This window comes from Lithobates pipiens, unplaced genomic scaffold, assembly GCF_037356315.1.
Source record: "Lithobates pipiens isolate NorthernLeopardFrog02 unplaced genomic scaffold, aLitPip1_a1.2 Scaffold_19, whole genome shotgun sequence".
Lineage (NCBI taxonomy): Eukaryota > Metazoa > Chordata > Amphibia > Anura > Ranidae > Lithobates > Lithobates pipiens.
In genome coordinates this window covers 472,111,395-472,136,597 of record NW_027507764.1, presented here as the reverse complement: position 1 = coordinate 472,136,597, position 25,203 = coordinate 472,111,395, and the positions used below count along the sequence as shown (strand labels likewise).

The following is a 25,203-nucleotide window of genomic DNA, read 5'->3' as shown; positions in this document are numbered from 1 at the left end:
ATACAAAATGAAACTGAGTGAACCAAGTATGTGAAAACTTTGGTGCTCTTCAAGGAAAGTGGGTGAACCAAATATAAGGGAACTTTAGTGCTCTTCAAAATACAATGACTTTAATATCCTATCACCACATAGATTCACTTCTTACCAGATAGCAGTAGTTTCAGGCATTGGATAATAATCCCACCATGCTCCAACAGACTGGGCTGTAAAAACGAACCAAATTCCAGGTAGCAGCGGTATCAGACACTAGACAATAATCCCATCAGGCCCCAACACCTTCAGCTGTAAAAGTGGACCCAGTTTTCTGGCAGCTCTAGGATAAATCCCAGAGCATAAAGGAAGAGGATAGCCTCATAGTGCAATATCTTTTAAACAAAAGAGTTTATTAAAGTGGTTGTAAGCCCTTACAACCAACTTTGACCTACAGGTAAGCCTAGATTAAGGCTTACCTGTAGGTCCAAGAAATATCTCCCAAACCTATACGGTTTAGGAGATATTTGCCCGAAGACGGACACCGCTATCTACGGCGCATGCGCCGTAGACAGCGGCGCGCAGGCGCACTGAGCGGGGCATCGTCGATGACGAAGATGCCGTGCAATGCCGCGCGTCTCGGCTCCCGTGCGCATGTGCGGGAGTGACATCTTTGCTGCTCTGGCGAATCACAGCGCCGGAGCAGCGAGACCCACGGAGGCCCACCAAGAAGATGGACGCTCGGAACTACAGGGGACAGCGGTGACTTCGCTGGCTCCTGTGTCAGGTAAGTGACACATAATGGGCTACTATGCGATGCATAGTAGTCCATTATGCTTTGCCTTTGCAGGGAATGAAAGAGGAAGTAAACTCATCAGGGTTTACTTCCTCTTTAAAACAGCACACCATAAACTTACGTCAAACATCAGCAAAAATAAATGCACATAAAAAAACAGAGCGGTGGTTTGCAGCAGCGAGCTCAAACGGTTAGACGCCTCATAATGTGCTCCACCCAGATGTCTAACCGTTTGAGCTGGCTGTGTCCAATCAGCTCTCAGAGCTCTCCTCACTGAGCTCTGCAGAGTGTAATTTCACCTCTCCACCTTTGGGAACCATTCCCCTGTATGGCAGTGCAGCCAAATATCAAACTAGCCAAGATCAGTTGCACTGCTATGGGCATATATGTTTGAAAAATGTTTTGGATATTACAGTACAGAGATTATACTTTTCTACCCTCACGTTACTATAAACTGAAATGTGTTGTGTAACAGTGCTAAATATTTTGTGTAGGTCTTTTAGAAATAACTTTCATAACTTGAAGACTACAGTTGTGGTCTGGAGGACCACCTACTAGTACGAAGATGCTGATTATATTTTCTATAGATTGAAAATTGTTTCTTGACTCACACAAGTCAACATTGTGATCACATGCAAAGATATTTTGTAGGAATAGACAAAGAATAATGTTTTTTCAAAAGTGGCGAGTAGCGGTCTCTGACATTGATTTAAGTAAACTGCCATATTCCATGATGATTGCATTCCTGTGTTGCAATCTCTCTCACCTAGAACTATTCCTTGATATGCCTTGTAGTGAATTCTGCAAGTTTGCTACACATTCACTAAATCATAAAGAAATACTTTAGTCAGTACTGAAAATAAAAGCAGTATTCGACCCAAAACCAAAAATGTAATATAAGGCATCTTACCAATTATTAGATGTGCTGGCTGCATTATTTCTTTTTAGGCTTTTCCCACTCTGGATGAATGAGCACAGGGGACTAGAGGTCGGCTGATATATCAGCCGATATTTGTCATTTTTTAATTAATCGTCATTGGCCGATTGTGCTGATAAAAAGGCCGATTATATCTTCAGCGCGACTTACAAAAGACTTCTGTAATAGAAGTCAATGTAAATTGCCTGAAGTTTATCAGTGAAGCGACTTTCCTCCTCTCTGGGCAGTCTGCCAAGAAAAGATCAAAGATATACCATGTTTCTTCTTCAATGGACTGAACTCCCTGTGTAGGAGATCTCAGTTTAACCATTTAAAGACTAAATCTTTTCTGACACTTGTTGCTTACAAGTAAAAATCCTGTATTTTCTGCTAGAAAATCACTTAGACCCCCTAAAAATTATATATATTTTTTTAAGCAGAGACCCTAGGGAATAAAATAGCGGTTGTTGCAATATTTTATGTAACGTGGTATTTGTGCAGAGGTCTTTCAAATGCAATTTAAAAAAAAAATACACAGATTTAAAAAAAAACAAAAAAAAAAAACAGTAAAGTTAGCCTTTTTTTTTCGTACAAAAGTTTTGAGTACCTGTTTTTGTGTATTTAATATATAGTTGTTTTTGTTTTTGTTTTTTAATCTAAATTATACATACAAGTGAACTGACTGGAGGTTTGTTTTGTTTAATAAATGTTTAAATGTAATCAATTTTCTGTATCACTTATTACTGAAGGCTGGTTTTACACTGGAGCGGGCAGGCGTTAACGGTAAAACGCTGCTAGTTTTAGCGGCGCTTTACCGTCATTTTAGCGGCGCTATTCAGCTGCTAGCGGGGCACTTATAACCCAGCTAGTGGCCGAGGAAAGGGTTAAATGGGCTTGTGAAGCGCTGCTGCCAAATTGCATTGCCTGCGCTTCGGTAGCGGTGCCCATTCATTTCAATGAGCAGGAGTGGTGGAGGAGCGGTGTACACCACTCCAAAGATGCTGCTTGCAGGATTTTTTTTTAACGTCCTGCCAGTGCATCTCCTCATTGTGAAAGCACTCGGGCTTTCACACAGACTGCAGGGGAGCCATTTTGAAGGCAATTTACAGGCACTATTTTTAGCCCAAAAGCGCCTGAAAAACGCCCAGCAAGGTGTCTAACTTCGATTTTATGAGATGAAGGGGGGGGGGAGGGAAAAAATAAAATAAAAAAATTGGCCGACATATAATGCTGATTTTTTTGGGCCATCGGCTGCCGTGAATTCTAAATATCGACATCGGCCAGAGAAAAACCCATATCGGTCGACCTCTACAGGGGACACCTTTGGACAGCAGAATTGTCAGTCTGGAAGAAGAGGAGTGCTAGATGTACTAGCAGGCAAAATAACAAATTCACGCAAAACTCTGGCTAATACTTTATAAGCCGTCACAAACTTTCTATTGGTATAAAGGTTTTTCATTAATAGAAGGTGATCATTGTGAGCACTCCTGTCAGTGGTAAATGGTTTGTCTTATCCCTGTAACGGGTACATCTGGAAGAGAGCTTGTTATGTTGGAAAGCAACAGGCTTGCTGGCCAGATCAAAAACAAAAAATGACTGTGCTTGTGTCAATATTATATGATGAAAAGCTGCAAACACAACTGTGAGATGTTTATCACAAATGATAATAGAATAAATATAGCGTTTTGCGCAATTAAAGTAGAGCAAAAATAACATATGCAAATAAGTGCTCAATGGTGAATAAAGTCTCAAATTTCAACTAAACCCAAACATGGTGATGTCAAAATATAGTGAAGGAAAAAAATTATGAGAAAAGATGAAATGGTGAATCGTCCGAGATGAAATGAATCACACTCCCTCCACTGCAAAGATTGACTACCACCAAACAGATGCGGAAGGTCAAACATGCTTTGGGATTTTATTTTTCTAGTGTTGCTCCAACAATAATTGCAGATAGAGCAGAAGTGTCATCTCCCGATGGGACCCACAGTGAAGATCATGAATTCTCAACTTCCGGTTAGTGTGATGACGTAGACAAGTAACTCCTTCCTACGCGTTTTGTCATCATAGGACTTCTTCCGAGACACAAGCACCATGTCATGTCATTTAAGCAATAACTAGACATGGCGCTTGTGCCCCAAAAGAAGTCCTTTTGTGATGAAACGCGTAGGGGAGTTACTTGCCAACTTCATTTTGATACCCGGAAGTTGACTCGGACACCATTTTACCTGCCTAAATGTGCTCTGTTTATGCTTCTCATCCTGATTTTGTGAGTGTTATTCATTTATAATAAAATACCAGCTCTTAAAGTAGTTGTAAACCCTTGGAAAGCACTTTGACCCACAGGTAAGCCTAGATTAAGGCTTACCTGTAGGTCCAAGAAATATCTCCCAAACCTATACGGTTTAGGAGATATTTGCCCGAAGACGGGCACCGCTGTCTACGGCGCATGCGCCGTAGACAGCGGCGCACTGAGCGTGGCATCCTCGATGACGAAGATGCCGCGCAATTCCGCGGGTCTCGGCTCCCATGCGCATGCACGGGAGTGACGTCATCGCAGCTTCGCTGAATGACAGAGGCGGAGCTGCGAGACCCCACCGAGAAGATGGATGCGCCGAACTACAGGGGACAGCGGTGACTTCGCTGGCTCCTGTGTCAGGTAAGTGACACATAATGGGCTACTATGCGATGCATAGTAGTCCATTATGCTTTGCCTTTGCAGGGAATGAAAGAGGAAGTAAACTCATCATCATTACTTCCTCTTTAAGGTTTTACACTATACAGTGTTTTATTAATTTGTATTACGCTGTAGGAGTTCCTGATCTTCATTCTGCTGTATCTGTGATTCTTGTTAGAGCATTCACACTAGGAAAAAAATTCCAAAGCATGTTTGACCTTCCTGATATAGGGGGGTTTAAAAGAAAACTGATGCAACCATAACCTCTAAGGCTCAGTTGACACTTGTACAATTTCAGGTGCAACTTGAGTTGCACAAAATCGCATGACAATGGAGATCACATTGTTTTCAGTGGTTTCTGTTTACATCAATGCGAATCGGCATGGAGCGATTTTAGAAACGTTTCCCATGTAAGCTGTAACAAGCAGGGCCCTCTGATTCCTCCTGTATTGAATTGTATTGTACCTGTACTATCAGCCCTCATGTTGTAAAGCGCTGCACAAACTGTTGGCGCTATAATCCTGTATAATATTAGTAATATTTTTGGTGTGATTCCGGTGCAATTTTGGCCCCATAGAATATATAAACTTTATACAGTATAAGTTGCATCTGAGTAACACTACATAATCGAACTTAGCAGTGTTGACCTAGCCTAAGAATTGGTAAGATGCAATATAATGTTTGCTTTTAGGTTTATTACATCTTTATGCCTGCGGTGAACCTACCTGCTTAGAATTGTAGGTTTTTTAGTTGTGTGTTCGTCTACTCCAGTACATTTCTGTTGATCTGAAAACCCCTATTTGTGATAGAAAAATCATTCTCCGATCCACACAAAATCATATTAATGGCTTTCATAAAAAGACAGATGTTTCAAAGTACCAAGAAGTTTCTTGCTTTTGCTAAATAAAAAGTGGTTGTGGAAAAAAAGGCAAAATGGTTCACAGTCATTTCTCTGACAAATTTACAACGGACAGCTAAAATGGCACCACTGATATCATAGACTTTGCTTTTTCTCCTCCAGGTGACCAAGGAAAGTGGCCCTCCACACATGAAGAGTTTTATTACCAAAGTGACAGTGGGAGAATTCACTGCTGAAGGAGAAGGGAACAGCAAGAAGCTTGCAAAGAGGAGGGCTGCTGCAGCAGTACTGCAGGAATTACGAAAACTCCCTCCTCTTCCTGTAGTTGAAAAACCGAGACTTTACGTCAAAAGACGCCCCAAAACCATAATAAAGGTACATTTTTAAAGTTTTAAGCTCACAGGTAAAGCCTTGGGTATTATCAGACAGAACCCATAAACTGTTAATGGTACCTAAGAATCAGAACTTGGGGGAAGAGGAAGGGCTGGAAGGTAACCAACCCTGGGACTTTAAACGGTATTGAATTGAGTGGATCAAGAAATTACAAAATAAAAGGTTTTATTTTTATTTATACAAAAAATTAATAAAAAACATAAAATATAAAGGACATTAGTACACAACAATGAATATAAGCCTGGTACACAACATAAATGCATGGAATGCTACCACTCTTATAAATGCATGAAAAGCTAACACTCTCAACATGTTTCGCTCATTCGAGCTTCCTCAGGAGATAGGTGGTGCAGCTTGCAGTATATGCACATCAATACGGGTTCCAATAATTAAATTTCAAAGGTCATAATGTAACTCTTCCTCCCTAGTTCTGATTCTTGAATACAAATATTTGGGATGTGGTATCATTCATTTTGATCTCTTCACCTTGTTGTTTGTTGTTGTTAATGGTACCTGATGTTCAGTTTGCATTGAGCTGTCAGATGATTTACTATTCGTTATGGTAGACTCCACCCCAAAACCTATGTTGGATTGGTCTTTAAAGCAAACCTTTGCTTTGCTCTAACCCCCTACTCCTTTCCAGGAGCAATTGCTTACTTTTTCTTCACATCCCCCTCTGTATGTGTGTGCTTGCTTTGTGTATCAGTACTGCTTGGACCTTAGAAAAAGAGGCTATACCCCAAAAGCATGTAATGAGGATATAACCGTTGGTGCAAAAAAAAAAAAAAAAGCATCACGGACAATACTCAACTTAAAGCTTAAGTTTAGGCATGGCAGTTTTTATATAGGTACATGGATCCAGTTTGGACCAGTGTAATATGTACAGGTACTTCTCAAGAAATTAGAATATCATCAAAAGGTTCATTTATTTCAGTAAATCAATTCAAAAAGTGAAATTCATACATTATATATATATGTGTTACACACAGAGTGATATATTTCAGGCATTTCATTTTTTTTAATTTTAATGATTATGGCTTAATTAAAATGTTGGCTTACTGAAAAGTATGTCCATATACAGTATAGTATGCAGTAATACTTGGTAGGGGCTCCTTTTGCATGAATTACTGCATCAATGCGGTGTGGCATGCAAGTTTGCTGGCTAATCAAGCACAGTGATACCATGATCATTAAACCAGGTATTGGTACTTTCGGAAGTGGGGGCACAGACTATGGAAAATTTTGCATTTCATTTGGAATTCAAGATCCCCGAGTATGGAGGAAGAGTGGAGAGGCCCGGAATCAAATTGCATGAGGTCCAGTGGGAAGTTTCCAGTCAGTGATGATTTGGGGAGCCATGTCATCTGCTCGTGTTGGTCCACTGTGTTTTAGTCCAAAGTCAGTGCAACCCTCTAGCAAGAAGTTCTAGAGCACTTCATGCTTCCCTCTGCTATTCAGCTTTATGGAGATGCTGATTTAATTTTCTAGGAGGACTTGGTGCCTGCCCACGCTGCCAAAAGTACCAATATCTGGTTTAATGATCATGGTATCACTGTGATTGGCATGAAAACTCGCCTGATTTAAACCTCAGAGAATTTGTGGAGTATTGTCAAGAAGATGATCAGAGACACCAGACCCAACAATGCAGACGAGCTGAAGGCCACTTTTAAAGCAACCTGGACTTCCATAACACCTCAGCAATGCCACAGGCTGATCGCCTCCATGCCACGCCGCATTGATGCAGTAATTCATGCAAATAGAGCCCCGACCAAGTATTGAGTGCACTGTACATAGGACGTACTTTCATTAAGTCAACATTTCTGTATTAAAAATCCTTTTTTTAATTTTTTTTTATTGGTCTTCTGTAATATTCTAATTTTCTGATACTGAATTTTGGGTTTTCACTAGCTGTAAGCCATAATTATCAAAATTAAAAGAAATGCTTGAAATATATCACTCTGTATGTAACGCATCTATAATATATTGGTTTCACCTTTTTAATTGAATTACTGAAATAAATAAACTTTTTGATGATATTCAAATTTTTTGAGATGCACCTGTTTGTGCCATACCTGTGGGATCCCCATGGAAACTGGAAATCACTGTAGGCAAAGTAATTCTCTGATTGGATGAAGGCAAGATTCTGATGTTGCTGCCCTGCCTTTCCACTTTGTCCATTCTTTGAGAAAATGCAAGGTATTCCCTGAATGGTGCTGAAAGCTAGTTAGGACCTGGAATCTAGTGGGGTTCACTGAAGTTGCGGTACCTACTGCAGTGATTTCCAGCTTCCACTTGAATCCCACAGGTATGACACATACTTACATTGGTTCAAGTTAATGTACAGTAACTGTATAAAATACCAAACCTAAACTTCAGCTTTAAAGTGATGTTAAACCTTCGGGTTTTTTATAATTTAAAATAGCACATGTCTATACTTGCACACTCTGTGCAGTGCTTTTGCACAGAGCAGCCCCGATCCTCCTCTTCTGGGGTCCCAGCTGGTGCTCCTGGCCCCTCCTCTTCTGCGGGTGCCCCATGGAAAGCTGCTTTCTATGGGGGCATCTGTGCGGGCTTGCTCCTGAGCCCCGTGGCTGTGTCCACAGACAGCGGGACCCTGCCTCACTCCCCCGCGATCTCGTGTCACAGCATTTCATTAACAGCACATTAATCTGCCCAACGAGGAGGGAGACTGCGGTGGGAGCTGCTGCTGCTTTCATGCACATCGCTGGGTCAGATTGGGCTCAGGTAAAAAAAAATCTGCAGAACAGAAGGTTTTTCACTTTAATGCATAGAATGGTTTAGGGATCTGATAGAAGCATGAGTTTTAAACCAATCCACTCTCAAGCAGTCCATTGTCCCAGTAACTTGTAGCTTACATAGGGCATCCCGCCAGTCCTGATGTGCTGTAGCAGTGGGCGAGTGAAACAACGCAAAGTACAGGCCACTGGAAGCAATAAGTTAAGTTGAACATGTTGCTTTTTCTACCATAGGCAAAGCACAAGTTCACTTTATTATTATTATTATTATTATTAACGATTAATATAGCGCCAACAGTTTACGCAGTGCTTTACAATGTAGAGGGGGGACAGCCTAATTACAGTACAGTTCAATACAGAGGGAACAGGGGGACTTTAAAGCAGAACTTTGGTTCACTGCGGTTGGAGTCTCTTCTGTCTCCCTGATAGTCAGTTTTTTACTAACTAACTGATTGAAGAGGCCCCCAGTGTGCTTCACCACCCTCTCCAGCATGTTCTCTGAGTTACTCTATGGCCTTAGCTGCTTCAGAGCCATCGGCTATAGAGCTGCTGTCTGCTTCTCGAGCCACTCAAATTGTTGTCAGATAATTTTATCCCTGAGGAATTGCAGTCTTCTGCCATTACCCATAAGACCATTTGGTTGTTGCTTCTACCAGTGCTCTTTCCAGCCTGTGGTTGAATAGGGCCTCCAAAGTCCTCAGACGTTCCTTTTGCACCTGCCTCTCCAAAACGATCACTTACCAGTCCCAACCTACACTTTTTTTTGGCCCTGACTTTTACATTGTTAAATCATGTTTGAGTGACATGACTGGGCAAAATCCTTTCACCCACTGCTGCCGTTAACCCTCATTACTCTTTGAATGCTTGGAGCAGATGGCTGTGGCACTAAATTTCAGTCTTTATGGCTTAGTGATCTGTGCATTTTGTTTAAAACCTAAAGTTGCCAAAGTAGAGCTGCTTCATGAATAGTTGGGTCGTAGACTGACTGTGTAGTTTGTGTTGCATGCTAGATTTAAGCGGAGTTCCACCCAAAAGTGGAACGTCCACTTTAAGGAGTCCTAACCCCCTAACATGCCACATTTGGCATATCATTTTTTTTCGTGGGGGTGGGAGTGTTTACCTAGTTTTGACAGGTACCCGCCTCCCAGTTCCGCCCAGGCCACCTAGGCAACTCCTCCTCTCCCCCTCCCTCTCTGCAATCTTCTGGAACACATCACGGGTCCCAGAAAATTGCTCGTACATTCAGGACAGCGCAGCGCGACTCGCGCATGCATAGTCTGAAGCCACAAGCTGTCACAGCCCGGTTCCCACTTTAGTTTTTTGGTGCAGAGGAGAGAAGGGGGAGAGAACAGAGGCTTCAGGCAGCCACATTGCTGGACCATGGGACAGGCGAGTGTGTGTTTTAGTAAAAGTCAGCAGCTACACTTTTTGTAGTTGCTGACTTTTAATAAACTGAAAAACGAGTGGAACTTCGCTTTAGGATCCTACTTCACAAGCCGGCAGAAATTGCCAGCTCTAAGGTGGGCTTTGGCAGACAGCTATTGTCAGGACTAACATGTGACATTTGTTTTCCATGTATGTCAAAGTAAAACTTAATAACTGCACATGGTTTTAATATAGTAAGCACAGTGCCATCTGTGAGGGAAGGATCTTGTATATAAGCCTCTGCGGTTTTCCACTGACATGAAACGTCTGAGAGTGCTTTGAGGCCACAATATTAAAAGCAGCACTGCTGTTGCAAAAAGGCGAATCTTCGGAGATCAAGTCTTTAATGCACTGACTTGAAGGTTTTACTAAAAGATATACATACTGAATATGTATTACCTGCCTATTATGATTTTTTTTTTCTGTACTTTACAGAATTTGGCTCCATCTAAACAATACCAGTTTAAACATACAGTGGAGGATGCTTGTATACTCAATAATACTAACCACCTCTCTGATGCCTTCTCTCATGTTGTTATTCGGTGGCAGTGAAATTTAACCCCCCACACCCACCACTCCTGCATTGATGGTGATGGAAGTGAACGTTAACCCCCATCTCCCCCTTCACTGGTGGTCATGGCGGAGAAAGTTAACCCCACTACCCCCTGCATTGGTGGTCTTTGCAGAGAAAGTTAACCCCACTACCCCCTGCACTGGTGGTTTTGGCAGAGAGAGTTTTTGACCCCCACCACCCCACAGCATTGGTGGTCAAACCAGTGAAACTATTTGTCTATGCATTTTTTATGCTACTTTTGAAACTTAAATATTCCTTTCAAAAAGTGAAAAATAAAAGGTAAGTATGGCGTTGTTCATGTGTTGCAATTCATACGTAAATTGAGGATATATCAGTGCAACACTCTCTCCACTCTGTGTCAGATTCTGTTCTGAAGTGTAAACATAATTTTCATATAAAATTGATTAAACACAAAAAAACATGGATCTGGAGATTGCCGCATGGTGGCAAATACTGTGAAAGTGGAATACCCCTGTGCGGGGTGAGTTGTTCGGGTGAGTGCATTACCTATTAGGGGCACTATAAGGATCATAGAGGCACAGATTTGAAGAGCACCTGTCACTTTATATTTTATCATTTGGATTTTTACTAATGGACAATATGTGATCATGGTTTAATTATTTATATTTTCACATGAAATGCATATAAGCACAACATCAACTTTGAATACGTGTGATACAAGCACCTGATTAATTTAGTTGAATCACTTTGCACCTGTCACTTTGTACATCCTTGTATATATGATTTTTTGTGTTTAATTAATTTTATATGAGATTTTTTGTGTTAAATCAATTTTATATGAGTCACATAGAGTGGAGAGAGTGTTGCCCTGATATATTCTCAATTCACATAAGAGTTGCAACACAGATGTTTGGTGGCTTTATGTCCCTTGTGACTATTGAGGCACACAAAGTGGCATAGAAAGTATGAACACTGATCTCTGTCTTCCCCTAGCAAGTCCCATCAACCCTACTGTTAGAACACAGAGAGGGAACACAGTTAACCCCTTGATCGCCCCCTAGTGTTAACCCCTTCCCTGCCAGTGACATTTTTAGAGTAATCTTCCCTGCCAGTGGCATTTTTATAGCAATGGTCCCAAAAATGTGTCAAGTGTCCAATTTGTCCACCGCAATATCGCAGTCCAGATAAAAATCGCAGATCGCCGCCATTACTAGTAGAAAAATAAATAATACAATTGCCATAAATCTATCCCCTATTTTGTAGACGTTATAACGTTTGCGCAAACCAATCAATATACGCTGATTGGGATTTTTTTTTTTACCAAAAATATGTAGAAGAATACATATCGGCCCAAACTGAGGAAAAAATGTTGTGTTAATTTTTTTCGTTTTTTTTTTTTTTTTTAAAGTGGGATATTTATTATAGCAAAAAGTAAAAGATATTGTGTTTTTTTTTTTCAAAATTGTTGCTGTTCTTTTGTTTATACTGCAAAAAATCAAAACCACAGATGTGTTCAAATACCACCAAAAGAAAGCTCTATTTGTGGGGGAAAAAAAGGACGTAAATTTAGTTTGGGTACAGCATCGCACGACTGCGCAATTGTCAGTTAAAGCGATGCAGTGCCAAATTGTAAAAAGTGCTCTGGTCAGGAAGGGGGTAAAATCTTCTGGGGCTGAATCGGTTAAAGTCATTACAAAAGTTATATTAAAACTTTTGTGAGTAAATTGCATTGCCAGGATGATATTCGGACATTTTGCACAGCTGTTGTGGTTGCTTCAAGCATTTGTGGGTGTGTAGGAATATATACCCATGATTAAAATTTCCTCTCTGCACCTCGCTTTTTATTTTCTTTAATAAGTTCTGTAAACAACTGATAGCTGTTTCTAGTTTCTAGTTTTTAGTTATTAATGGCAGTCTATGAGATTTTCCATTGCATGACTAGTGATGCTTTGTTCCAGATATTGGCAACTCATGGAAAAAGACACTGCCTTTTCTCCTTTTCCTTGTAGTTTGACATTTCAACCAACATAAACCTTACAACACAAATAAGAGAAAAATTCCCTCTTTTGGCTCAGACTATAATCATGATTTTTACGCATATATTTTGTTCCTATATACTCTGCAGTATATGTATATTAAAATACATGTGATAGTTTTTCTTTTTTATGTGCATTTTAAATGAGCTCAATCACATCTGTTAAACCCTTTCTGAATACAATTTTTATTTTTATTATTTTTTTGCATCATAAAGACAGTTTCAAAAACTTTAAGAGGAAGCCTAGCTATATCGAATAAAAGTGATTACCCGCTGAAGCCCCCAAATTTTTTTTCTCAATTAAAAACCTTATACATACAGTGCATCCGCAAAGTATTCACAGCACTTCACTTTTTCCACGTTTTGTTTTGTTACATTATTGTGTGTTATTGTGTTGTGTTGCCTTATTCCAAAATTGATTAAATTAATTATTTTTCTCAAAATTCTACAAACATTACCCCATAATGATAACATGAAAGAAGTTTGCTTGACATCTTTGCAAATTTATTAAAAATAAAAAACAAAAAAATCACTTGTACATAAGTTTTTACATGCCTTTGCCATGACACTCAAAATTGAGCTCAAGTGTATCCTGTTTCCACTGATTATGCTTGAGATTTTTCTACAACTTGATTGGAGTCCACTTGTGGTAAATTCAGTTGATTGGACATGATTTGGAAAGGCACACACCTGTGTATGTAAGGTCCCACAGTTAACAGTGCATGTCAGAGCACAAACCATGCCAAAAATCCAAGGAATTGTCTGTAGACCTCCAAGACAGGATTGTATTGAGGCACATATATGGAGAAGGGTACAGAAAATGTCTGCAGAATTGAAGGTCCCAATGAGCACAGTGGCCTCCATCATCCGTAAATGGAAGACGTTTGGAACCACCAGGACTCTTACTAAAGCAGGCCGCCCAGCCAAACTAAGTGATCAGGGGAGAAAGGCCCTAGTCAGGGAGGTGACCAAGAACCCGATGGTCACTCTGATGACAGAGCTCCAGCATTTCTCTGTGGAGACAGGAGAACCTTCTAGAAGAACAACTATCCCTGCAGCACTCCACCAATATGGCCTGTATGATAGAGTGGCCAGACGGAAACCACTCCTCGGTAAAAGGCACACAACAGCCTGCCCGGAGTTTGCCAAAAGGCACCTGAAGGATTCTCAGCCCATGGGAAGCAAAATTCTCTGGTCTAATGAAACAAAGATTGAACTCTTTGGCCTGAATGGCAAGCATCATATCTGGAGGAAATCTGGCATTGATCATCACCTGGCCAGTACCATCCCTACAGTGAAGCATGGTGGTGGCAGCATCGTGCTGTGGGGATGTTTTTCAGTGGCTGGAACTGGGATACTAGTCAGGATTGAGGGAAAGATATATGCAGCAATGTACAGAGACATCCTTGATGAAAACCTACTCCAGAGTGCTATGGACCTCCGTCTGGGGCGAAGTTTCATCTTCCAACAGGACAACAACCTTAAGCACACAGCCGAGATAACAAAGGAGTTGCTACAGGACAACACTGTGACTGTTCTTGAGTGACCCAGAACTCGATTGAACATCTCTAGAGAGATCTGAAAGTGTCTGTGCCCCGACGCTCCCCGTCCAACTTGATGGAGCTTGAGAGGTCCTGTAAAGAACCATGGGAGAAACTGCCCAAAAATACTGTAGGTGTGCTAAGCTTGTAGCATCATAATCAAAAAGACTTGAGGCTGTAATTGGTGCCAAAAGTGCTTCAACAAATTATTGAGCAAAAGCTGTGAATGCTTATATGTACATGTTAAACACATGTTTTTCGTTTTAATAAATTTGCAAAGATTTCAAACAAACTTCTTTCACGTTATCATTATGGGGTATTGTTTGTAGAATTTTGAGCGAAATAATGAATTTAATCCATTTTGGAATAAGGCTGTAACATAAATTGTGGAAAAAGGGAAGCGCTGTGAATACTTACGGATGGCACTGTACCTCTTTTCTGCAGTCTTCTATCTGGTCCAGTGACTTCATAGGAGCTTCCTCTTTTTTTCTTTTCTACACCTATCAGTGATTGTGTAATGATGTGTGAGCACTGCTTGGTCCGAGTGTATTGTGAGCCCAGCCTGCTTGATGACCCTTAGAGGCTTGTCATCGACTGGCCGGAAATGTGAAGAATGGGCTAACTTTTCTTCCCAAAGATTACTGGTGGAGATGGGCTGAGGCTAAAGCTGGGGACAGTGCTGGATATGTAAATGTTGACCTTTTTTTTTTTTCTAAATACAGGATGGAAGGGTGATGGGGTATTTAGGAATACAAAACTAAAGTTTGAGTTCCAATTTAAAATACACTTTTCAGTGTTTTTCATCATTGATTTTAAACTGATGCAGCTGATCACCTTCAACCACTTTGCAGCGACCTCATGTCATGCACTCTCGCAATGGACCACCACATCTCTATGAGCTTTTTGAACATTCCATTCTAAATCCATGTGCATATAGCAACCTCTACTCTTCTGGGAAGGCTTTCCACAAGACTTTCATGTAGAACAGGCTTTCTCAACCTTTTAATCCTAGAGGAACTCCACAAATAATTTTCATGTCTTGAGGAACCCTTCCTAAAACCAAATCATCAGGGCTCAGTAGGAACAATGCTCCTTATATTGGTGGTCAATAGGAAGAATGTCCCCCTTAAAGTGGTCTTCGGAATGCCACCCTTAAAGACAGCTTAAAAGATATTTGGTGTCATGCTGCTGGCTTTGCTAAGTGGTGCTGAACCTTGAACTCTGTAGGCATCATCAAATAGGTGGTTCATCAGCCACAGCTCAAGGAACCCCTAGCAACCTCTGGAGGAACCCCAGGGTTCCATGGTACCCTGGTTGAGAATGGCTGGTGTAGAGGATCAAACTTTGTTTTTTTTTATCTATTTCTCTTGCATAATACAGATTTCTCTATAATGCTGAAGAATCAGCTTGTTCGGAATTATTGGATGATAAGTATTAGATAGAACTCGGTTTGATGTAAATGGGTTTCTCCTGTTTTTCTCTGGGTCAATTGATATTATAGCTGTGGCTGATATTACTTTGATCCATCTCTTTCCCCAGTGACCTTGGAGTGTGATTATTCTGCTAAATATTAAGTGACAAATGCACTGTAAAAGACCAGACAGGAACATGTGTTTTCTTTCCATTGGAGATGACCCTGTGTTTTGATGTCTAGTGAGGCAGAGAGGTGCAAGGCCTATGTGACTGTCACTGTCTGACCCAGATTAAAGCACTGAAGCAGAATTGAGTTTCCTGGGATGTTTGAGAGCCCTTTGAGTGAGGCAGACCTGTTCCCAGAATGTTAAGCCTCTAGGTAACTATCATAAATGTTCTGCCTGCTCATTTTCCTTTGGCAGGAACTGAGTTTCGAAGATTGAAAATCGGGTGGTAAACAAAATTCTAACAGCAAGTACTTTATGTAAACCCTCCCCCTGTATAACAACCCATTCAGTTTAAAATAGAAATGAAACGTTTGTGTATAGATATAAAACACTTCTTTTTCCTTTTTTTTTTTTAAATATAAGAGATCACACTCCCTCTGTTCTCAGCTGCTTAAGAGCTGGGGAGGAGAAACAGCAGACACTGAACTTCCCAATGAATGGCTGTGCAGCAGGGGGCATGTCTGGACAAGTTTTATCATCAGTGGAGAGTACACTGGGTTCCCAGCACAGCTAGAGAACTGACCACAGCGTGTTCTCCTGCTTAGTGTGGTCAGTTTTTAGTAGGAAAGCAGAGGGACTGGCAGTGATACAGCAATAAGCAATACAATGAAAACAGGATACCTTTTTCATACAAGTACATGGTACAGCAGGTACATATCAGAAATATTGGGTTTGCGTATATTCTTTAAAACCACTTAACGACTGCCCACTGCAGATATACTGCGGCACTGTGCGCCAGATCACGTACGTGATCTAAAACTTCAGGATCTGGGGTGCGCAGGCTGCCGGCGACCCCCACACGCTGTGATTAATACACAGCAGGACTTCAGCAGCGGATACCGCGGACACGATGTCTGGCGACACACCTACTTGCAGCAACTTTGCCACCATTCCACTTGAATGCCGGGCCCTGATATTTCTGGATTCTGTTGAAGCTTTCCTGTTCCCTCCTCGCCCTCGTAAATTCCTGTTGGCCCAACACAATGATGGACGACCTCAGTGACCAGTAGAAATGTGTAGGAGGCAAAAGAGTTTGGGCAAATGTCTACACCACCAAGAAATGGCGAAACTTTACTTAATCAGTATGGCCTGGCACTTGGGCGGTATGCGTAGACTCTAGGCATTAGCAGGCATATGGCTGCATTAAATACTTGTGTAGTAAGTCTTTTTTTTATTAAATGTAAAATATCAGTTTAAGCCCATGTTCACATTGGGCCGATTGGGCAGGAGTTTTGATCTGGTAAATCGGCGGCTATTGCCAGCAATGGAACTGTCCGAATCGGTGCAACGCCAACTTTGCGGCACCGCATTGATAACCAAAAGTGGTTCCTGTACTAGTTTTGGTGACTTCTAGAGTGATTTGAATAGACATCTGTGCATGAACCCACGCAGATGGCTGTCAAATCACCCCCAAAGTTGGACTGCATTGCCAGTTTGAAATCATGCTGTTATTTTTTTTACAGTTACATTGGACCAATGTAACTATGTATAGCCTATATCATATACCATCCCTTAAAACAGGGTTTCTCAACGCCAGTCCTCAAGGTGCCCCAACAGGTCATGTTTTCAGTCTCTCCATTATTTTGTACAGGTGATTTGATAAGTTTCACTGCCTTAGTAATTACCACAGCCGTTTCTTCTGAGGGAAATCTTGAAAACATGACCTGTTGGGGCGCCTTGAGGACTGGAGTTAAGAAACACTGCCTTAAACCATCCACTCTCTGGACATAGTACATCCAGAGGCAAAGTGGGTAAGTGTAGATCTAAACCCAACCCTTTAAAATCTCACATAAGCTTTAATATGTTAAAAGCCTATCTAAAGCCAAAAACAAAAATGGAATATATTGCAGTTTTACTAGTCCATGTGGTGGTTTCCTTTATTCAGACTTTTTTTTCTGTATTTTCATGTGGCGATTCTGCAAATAAAACTGTTTCTATCCTTTTGTGTCTGCGCTGATTTCTCCATTGTATCCCTGGATGAAGCCATGGTTGTCACACCAGTTGGATTTGAAACATGTCTACATGTGTTCATCTTTATAACTTGGTAATTAATGGGGTTAGTAGTTTAACTGCTTCAATGCTGGGTACTTTTACCCCTCTTCCTGCCCAGGCCAATTTTCAGCTTTCAGCGCTATCACATTTTGACTGTCAATTATATGGTCATGCAACACTGTACCCAAACTAAATTTTTATAATTTTGTTCACACAACTAGAGCTTTCTTTTGGTGCTATTTAATCACCACTGGGTTCTTTTTTTTTTTTTTCCGAAATAAACGAAAAAAAAAAAGTTAATAGTTTTTCTTCATTTCTGTTTTACAATTTTGCAAATAAAAACAATGTTCCTCGCGAATTTACACCAAAATGTATTCTGAATACCTTTCTTTGGTGAAAATAACTATGATATAAATCCTGATGTACTGAAAGTCTCATTTCACGAGGCCCAAAAATGCCAGGAAAGTACAAATACCTCCAAATGCCCCCTTTTGAAAAGTAGACAGTCCAATGTATTTAGTAAGAGGCATGGCAGGTTTTTTGAAGTTGTACTTTTTTGTTATAACTTTTTGGAAAAATAAGAAATGAAAAAAAAAAAATTCTTGCATCCTGTCACCATTGCAGTATAGCGTCATCATATAATTGGTGTGATGGTGATCAGGGACATAAATCAGGGACACTTGCCCAGAGTAGTACAATGTTACTATGGAAACATTATATTGCTCTGGTCACAGTGTGTTTAAATAAAAATCATAAAAAAAAGAACAAATGTAATTTAAAAAAACAAAAAAGGGGAAAAAAAATTTTCTTTTTTTTTCCATACTGGTCACCAGTCCGGTGACCAGTATGGAAAAAAAAAGAAAACATTTTTTTCCCCTTTTTTGTTTTTTTAAATTACATTTGTTCTTTTTTTTATGATTTTTATTTAAACACACTGTGACCAGAGCAATATAATGTTTCCATAGTAACATTATACTACTCTGGGGAAGTGATCAGGATTTATTTACTTTTTTTTGAACATTGATTGCTATAGCAGTGCATTACATTGCTTTAAGCAAGCATTGTATTGAAGGAAACTGATTCATGCAGTTTCTTTTGTTGTGATTAACTATGATTGGTCAAAGCTAATCACAAGGTACAGGTGAGCTGTGATTGGCCCTGTCTGTACCATGTGATCAGATTGACGAATCACAGCTAGCAGCACAATTGTACACAATGGATGGAATGAAAGGAAGCCATCCATTGTTTACAACTCTCATGTGACCTGCTGCAATTGGTCACAGCGGTCACATGGTACCGGCGGCAAGGCGGTACGCTGATCGGTCAATCCAGTAACATCGTGCGTCCCTTTCTGAGAGGACGTCATATGATGTCCACTCAGAATGGTAAAGCCACCAGCTGTCATTCTGCTAAAGTCTGGACGCGAAGGTGTTAACGCAAATAAGATTGATTGCTCCAGGTCAGTTCACAGGAACTGACATGGATAATGCTGTTACTGGCGAGATAAGCTGGTATTTTCTGTACTTGCTGAAAATGTTCTTAGCCCAAAAATAGATAACTAATGCCACCACGTGTAAGAACTGACCAGCTGCAGTATATTTGTGTTTCTAGATTTAGATATGCTTCAATGTCATTTCTAAAATTGTTTGCAATTTTTTTTAAATATAGAGTTTTTGATTTAACAAAGAAAAATACCTGGAATTCCTGTTCAGGAACTACTGTTATAGGGTGACAGGTGTCACTTATTTCAAACACCCCCGGTGAAAGCTACAGATAACCATATCACCACACATCCAGTAATGATGAGTAGACAATACTGGATCAAGTGCATGTAGGGGCTGGAAGAGAACAGCCATACATAATAAGTTTCAAAAAGGATGAACAAAAGATAAAAACAGTGCTTTATGGGGAAAAAAAGTATCTGTTTGATACACAGTGCTTGAGCAGACTGAATGTCAGTCATTTAGAGTTTTAGATCTTCTTTAATATCCCGAGGAAACCTTATATTATATTGTAGTCCTATTTTAGCACCCCTAGGTTATGAATATTAGGTATAGTGTGCTATTTTGTTCTAAGTAAATGCACTAAATACACAAGTCAAATTTCCACTTATTGAATTGGCAGCTCTTCTGCAAGTTTTTTTTTTCTATTCCCATGTCAGGAAATTATGCAGTATTAGCGTCCCAGTTAGAGTGCCAGACTTCAAGCACCCCGATGCTTCTTTTAGTCCACGTGCAATAGCTCATTTTCTTCCATTAAAGCCAAGCAAGACATAATTTAGTAAGAAGATGCCATCGGGTTGGGTCAGTGCTTCAGCTCAGGCAGTCCCCAGTTTTTCATTTTAATGAGACTCACCTTCTTAATGCATATTTATTGCAGTGTGTCGTCTACTGCAACCTGCCCCTAAAGGAATAATTTTGTAATGGCCGTCGAAACATGTTGCCAATGCTCACTGGTAATGGCGTGTCAAGATGAGATATACAGCCCACTAACAAACCCATAAAAAAGTCCATAAAACAGACATTAGCACATTTACCGACGTCTTCCTGGTCAGTTATACTGAAATACAAGCAGAGCTTACAGACTGCTGTGTTGAAGCCGTTATAAGGGCCTGTCATCCGAAAATAAAGAATTTACAATGCCATTTAAAAGTCAATGATCTATCCTCTGTAAAGCACTTTGCCAGAATCTTGGAAAACGGCCAAGGAAAAAACACACCCAATCTGCTGCGATGCGAGCCGACTTAATTTGATAGAAATTCATTGTTTTCCCTTTAAAACCCTGCTTTCATCAGACTTCTACTTCTCCTGTGACCACTAATTCAGCTCACCTTTCTCTGCCTTTCTATGCGATTCTGATTAATGCCCATGGCTACATTCTCTGTTTTGCTGTCACCTCTTTAAAATGTCTCCTTCCACAAAGAATGTTTTTTTTCCCATTGTGTTCACTACTTTATCCACAGAACATTTTTTTTTTTTTTTTTTAGAATTGTTAAATGGAGATTTTAAATTGTTTATGGTATATTGTCCAACATCTTTTGTTACTCTAGACCACTTCACACTAGGTGGAATACGTCCAAGCGGGGGATTTCTCCGCTGATCCCCTATGAGCAGGAGGATGACAGGTCCCTGTCCGCTCTGCTATGTAGAGCAGACACAGACACAGCCTGCTACTCTCTGTGGTGGTCAGATGGAAATGGACTGCATGTCCATTTCCATCTGATTGTCATCTGATCCAACGTATCCTCATCGGTCTGTTTTTAACAGACTGGATCGGATGCTGGCGGGTGATAGTGGACACTGACATGTGCTGCCCTATAGAGGCAGGTGGTCAGATCGGGTCCGCCTAAAAAAAATGGTCATGCGGACCCAATCGGTCTGCTGGTGTGAAAGGGGCCCTAGGATGACCTTAAGCTGGCAGATCTATCACTGAGCCATCCCTCCATCTGGTAGCACTCCTAGGACCTGCCATATTTTTGGCTGACATAAGCCACACACCAGTTTTTTTTTTCCTGAGATCTCATCTGTTAGGTAAGCAGTACCTATAGCTATGTTGTTGTGTGAGGATGTACCTTAAAAGGTATTCAGAATAGATTTTCCAGGTAAGCTCTTGATATAGAGTTATTGGTGAATTTTGTGGATCTGGTAGATTTGACGTGTGGCCTGAATAAGTGTGTTTTGTGTGGGGTAAGAACCTTCTTTCTTTTCAGAGTTTTCCAATAAAATGTTAATACACAGGGGGCAATGGAGTGCTTTTTGTACACCCCCACTGCAGGAATATCAGGGCACGCTACACTGCGATTTAAGCGGTGGCCTCTGTGGGGGAACAGTTGACTGTCTTATTGGAACTCTTTGAAGTAATAGTTTACTTGGAGACACGTATCTAACAGATATCATTGCGAGCATGATGGCTGTGGCAACTCTTTCTGGCCCTTGAACGAAAAGCCCCCCTCTTGAATTCATGATGGGAAACAACACCCAATAATTTTAATTCCATGCAACTTTTGGTGATTATATATACAGGCATTTATTTTTTATTATATAATGCAGTATGTTATTGGATACATCCCTAACAAAAAAAAATTGAAACGCGTTGGATGTTTCTTCACATAATTCATATACAGCAATTATATTTTACCAGAAATTCTCTGCATTTCTGTCCTTTTTATCTTGGATGTTTTTATGTATGCTGATTAAATAAATGTTAATGTTTTAAACATACTTCTTATGTGGTTGCCTTAAAAGTCCCATGGGGGATGTTTTCCCTGGTTTGTATATGGTTGAGGGATGTTGGCAAACCACATCAACACAATGAATATCTCCTCTTCTGTCTAAATTTCTGTACACCTTGTCACAGAGTCAAAAACATAATTAGTAAAGTGATCATAATGACTTAACTTTTTTCTAAAATAATAAACATGTTATTCTTACCTCCTCTGTGCAATGACAAAACCACCTCTTCTGGGGTCTACCACCAGCACTCTCAGCTGTTGCTCTTCTGTGTGTGCCCCCATAGCAAGGCACTTGCTATGAGAGCACATCTGAAGGCTTGCTCCTGAGTCGAGCTGCGTGTATCCATAGACACATGCAGCTCAGCCCCACCCCCACCTCACAGGATTTGATTGACAGCAGCAAGAGCCTATGCCTGACTATGAGGAGAAGAACACAGACCAAGCCACTACAAATGTGCACAGCATTGGTTAAATATAGAATTTAAAAAAATGTCTTGCCTTTATGGAACCACTTTATGTACAGCACTTGTGGAGAATGTGGGCCTTACCATGAGAAAGCCCAACATTAACTCTGCACTTGTTAACTGTTCCTGCGGGCAGAAAATTTGAGTGGTAGTAAACTTGGTATGAACATGTACCCAAAGGTAGCTTGTAATAAGTCTGATCTGTAGGTACAGTGAATATCTTCTAAACTTGCATGTTTTGGAAAATATTCACATCAATTGGACAGCACAGTGGCTAGCACTTCTGCCTACCAGCACTTGGATTGTCAGTTCAAATCCCAACCACGGCACTATATGCCTGGAGTTTGCATGCTCTCCCTGTTCCTGCATGAGCTTCCTCTGGGTACTCTGGTTTTCACCTACATGTTAAATATGTGCTAGTAAGTTAATTGGCCCCTGTCTAAATTGGCCCTAGTATGTATGAATGTGACTTGGGGACCTAGATTAAGCTTCTTGAGGGCGGGGACTGATGTGAATGTACATATATGTAAAGCACTGCATAATTTGACAGCGCTATAGAAGTACCCGTAATAAAATAAATAATAAAAACTGCAACTGATGACATCACTGGCTCATTAGCAGTTGCTCTGCAATTTTAGCACAGTGAGGGTGACTTGACTGAGGAAAGCGCTGTGCCACAATGTTAACTCCCATCCATATGGTCGGGAGTACTACAAAAAACAAGAGAAAGAGAGGGCTCACCAGCCTAGTGCTTTATTCCAATGCAACTTTTAACTGTGCTAGACAAAGTAAGTTGCAGCATCAATGTCGCTTTATCCACTGTGCTCACAAGCTTGAGAGGACACCACCTGGATCCGAGCTGGCCTACATGTTTCGAGAGTATTAACCTCTTTTTCAGAGCCGAACCATTTAGGACCTTACGTTTTAGCATTTTATATATAATTGGAGATGGCATGAGAATCCTTTACCCCTCCCCCCACAAAGGGGCGAGTGTCATCTCCCTAGAGTCATGTGACATTGTTGCCAAGGTCTGTCAATCGGTATGAGCGGGAGTGGCATCATTGCAGCCCCACCATTCAAACAGCTTGGAGAGTGCAAGCCCTGAAGAAAGACCTGACAAAGATGGAAGCCTGAAGAACGGTGACAGCTCAGCGCTGAAGAGCTTGGTTTCAAGGGTAAGTCTGTCATAATGTACTAGTAATGAGTGCATACTAGCACATTATGGCATAAGGGGCCCAATTTAAGAAAAAAAAAAAAGGAAGAATTTACTACCACTTTCAGAAAGTAGTGGATGTATAAGGGCTATGGCTCTCCTCTGATTTATTCAGTCGAACATCCTAGTGACTGCACAGGCTATTTACAGCGTATTAGTAAAATATGAAATTAACAACCCGAGCTTCAGGAAAGACCACTCCCAAAAATACGTTTTTACTCAGGACCAACAGCGGTGTATAATTGAAATATGAAAAATCTTTATTGTGCAAAAAATATGAAATCATTTCCAGACTGCCAGGCTTTTGGCCAGTAACCCTCCAACCATTGTTAAAATAGAGACAAGTTGTCACAACATTAAAGTAGAACACAGCTGAGCTCAGAACCATGCGGACAATAGCCAATCATCATCCATACATTTAGCACAACTACAAAGATGCAGCGTCTCAACTGGTAGGTCTTGGCAAGCCCAAACGGACTGCTAAAGACCCACTATGTTGTGAGGTCATAGTATCACAGCTGGCAGTTGTTGATTACCTATATTCATGGCCTGTGGATAATTGCCCATAGTTATGGGGACACACTTAAGTCAAGGCACTTGTTAGTTACATCCTATACTTAGTGGTGAAGTCCTTCTAATACCTTTTTGTTTTATATATTTGGGTTGTCCCACTACAGGGCATATTACGATCTGGGCCTTACTTGACTACCCCACCACAGCAATATACTAGGGATGGTGTCGCTCAGGCATAGTCGTTGTAACATGAAAATAAATGCGTTTCAATTCTGAATAATAAAATCCCAGCAGGGTCACCACTGTAATGATGAAGAAATCAGTTATGTAATATACAGCAAGGGATGAAGACAGTGCACATGTAAGCATCCAGTTCATTATGCACCTAGATTTTGGAATGGACTTATATGTATCACAGACCAACACTATACAGAGGTACCGGAAGGGTACTATAGACGGAGTAATATGTCAGTACCGCATAGGGAGCCACACAGTTTGACACTCGGTCCAGTGATGTGTTGCAGAGATACCAGTTTCCAAGGCATAATGAGCTAGAAGTAAATAGCTGCCCGCAGGCTCTCACCACTCTCGTCTGCTCTGGTCTGGTATAGTCCATTCATCGTTTTACTGATATAGATGATGTGTAATAGCTTCAAGATCCTGTAAAATAGCCTGGCACTTCTAAAATTAAATTGTTTTTTTTTTTTTATCCTAATGCATTCCCTGCATTTAGGTAAAAACCTTTTCACCACTTATCACCCCCCCAATCCCTAAACACTTACTTGAGTCCTCTATCTGTCTGGTGCAGATCTTCTCTCCCCTATTGCTCTTTTCACTGGAGATCAGGCAGTGGCAGCAGCCATTGGCTCCTACTGCTGCCAGTCAAATCCTGAGGACGGAACGAGGGTTAGGCCGAGCAACTGTGTGTGTATGTCTATGGACACACACAGCCCAGGTCGGGAGCGTGCCGGCCCGGCACACGACTTGCTATGGGGGCACACGCCAGAAGAGGAGATAAGGGAGTGCTGATTTTGACAAAATACATTTTACCTTTACAACGACTTTAAATTGGCCTGTTTTCTCATGCTGAAGACCATCATACGCAGTAGTTAATATGCAACTGATTAAATTTAAATATATTTTATTCTTAAGCAATAACATAAATTATATTATATTGTACATGCCTTTCTATCATTGGTTCCATAATGGCACCGGCTAGCCTAAAATTATGAAAAAAGTGGTGCACT

General features: G+C 40.7%; 1 protein-coding gene across 1 annotated transcript in view; it reads left to right on the top strand.

Annotated features, from left to right (window-relative positions):
• STAU2 (staufen double-stranded RNA binding protein 2) overlaps positions 1 to 25,203 on the top strand; it is a gene marked incomplete in the record, with an annotated part of 473,555 nt that overhangs the window by 223,665 nt on the left and 224,687 nt on the right. Inside the window, 1 exon segment of the mRNA XM_077492880.1 lies at positions 5,381 to 5,593. Coding sequence (XP_077349006.1) covers positions 5,381 to 5,593 — 213 coding nt within the window.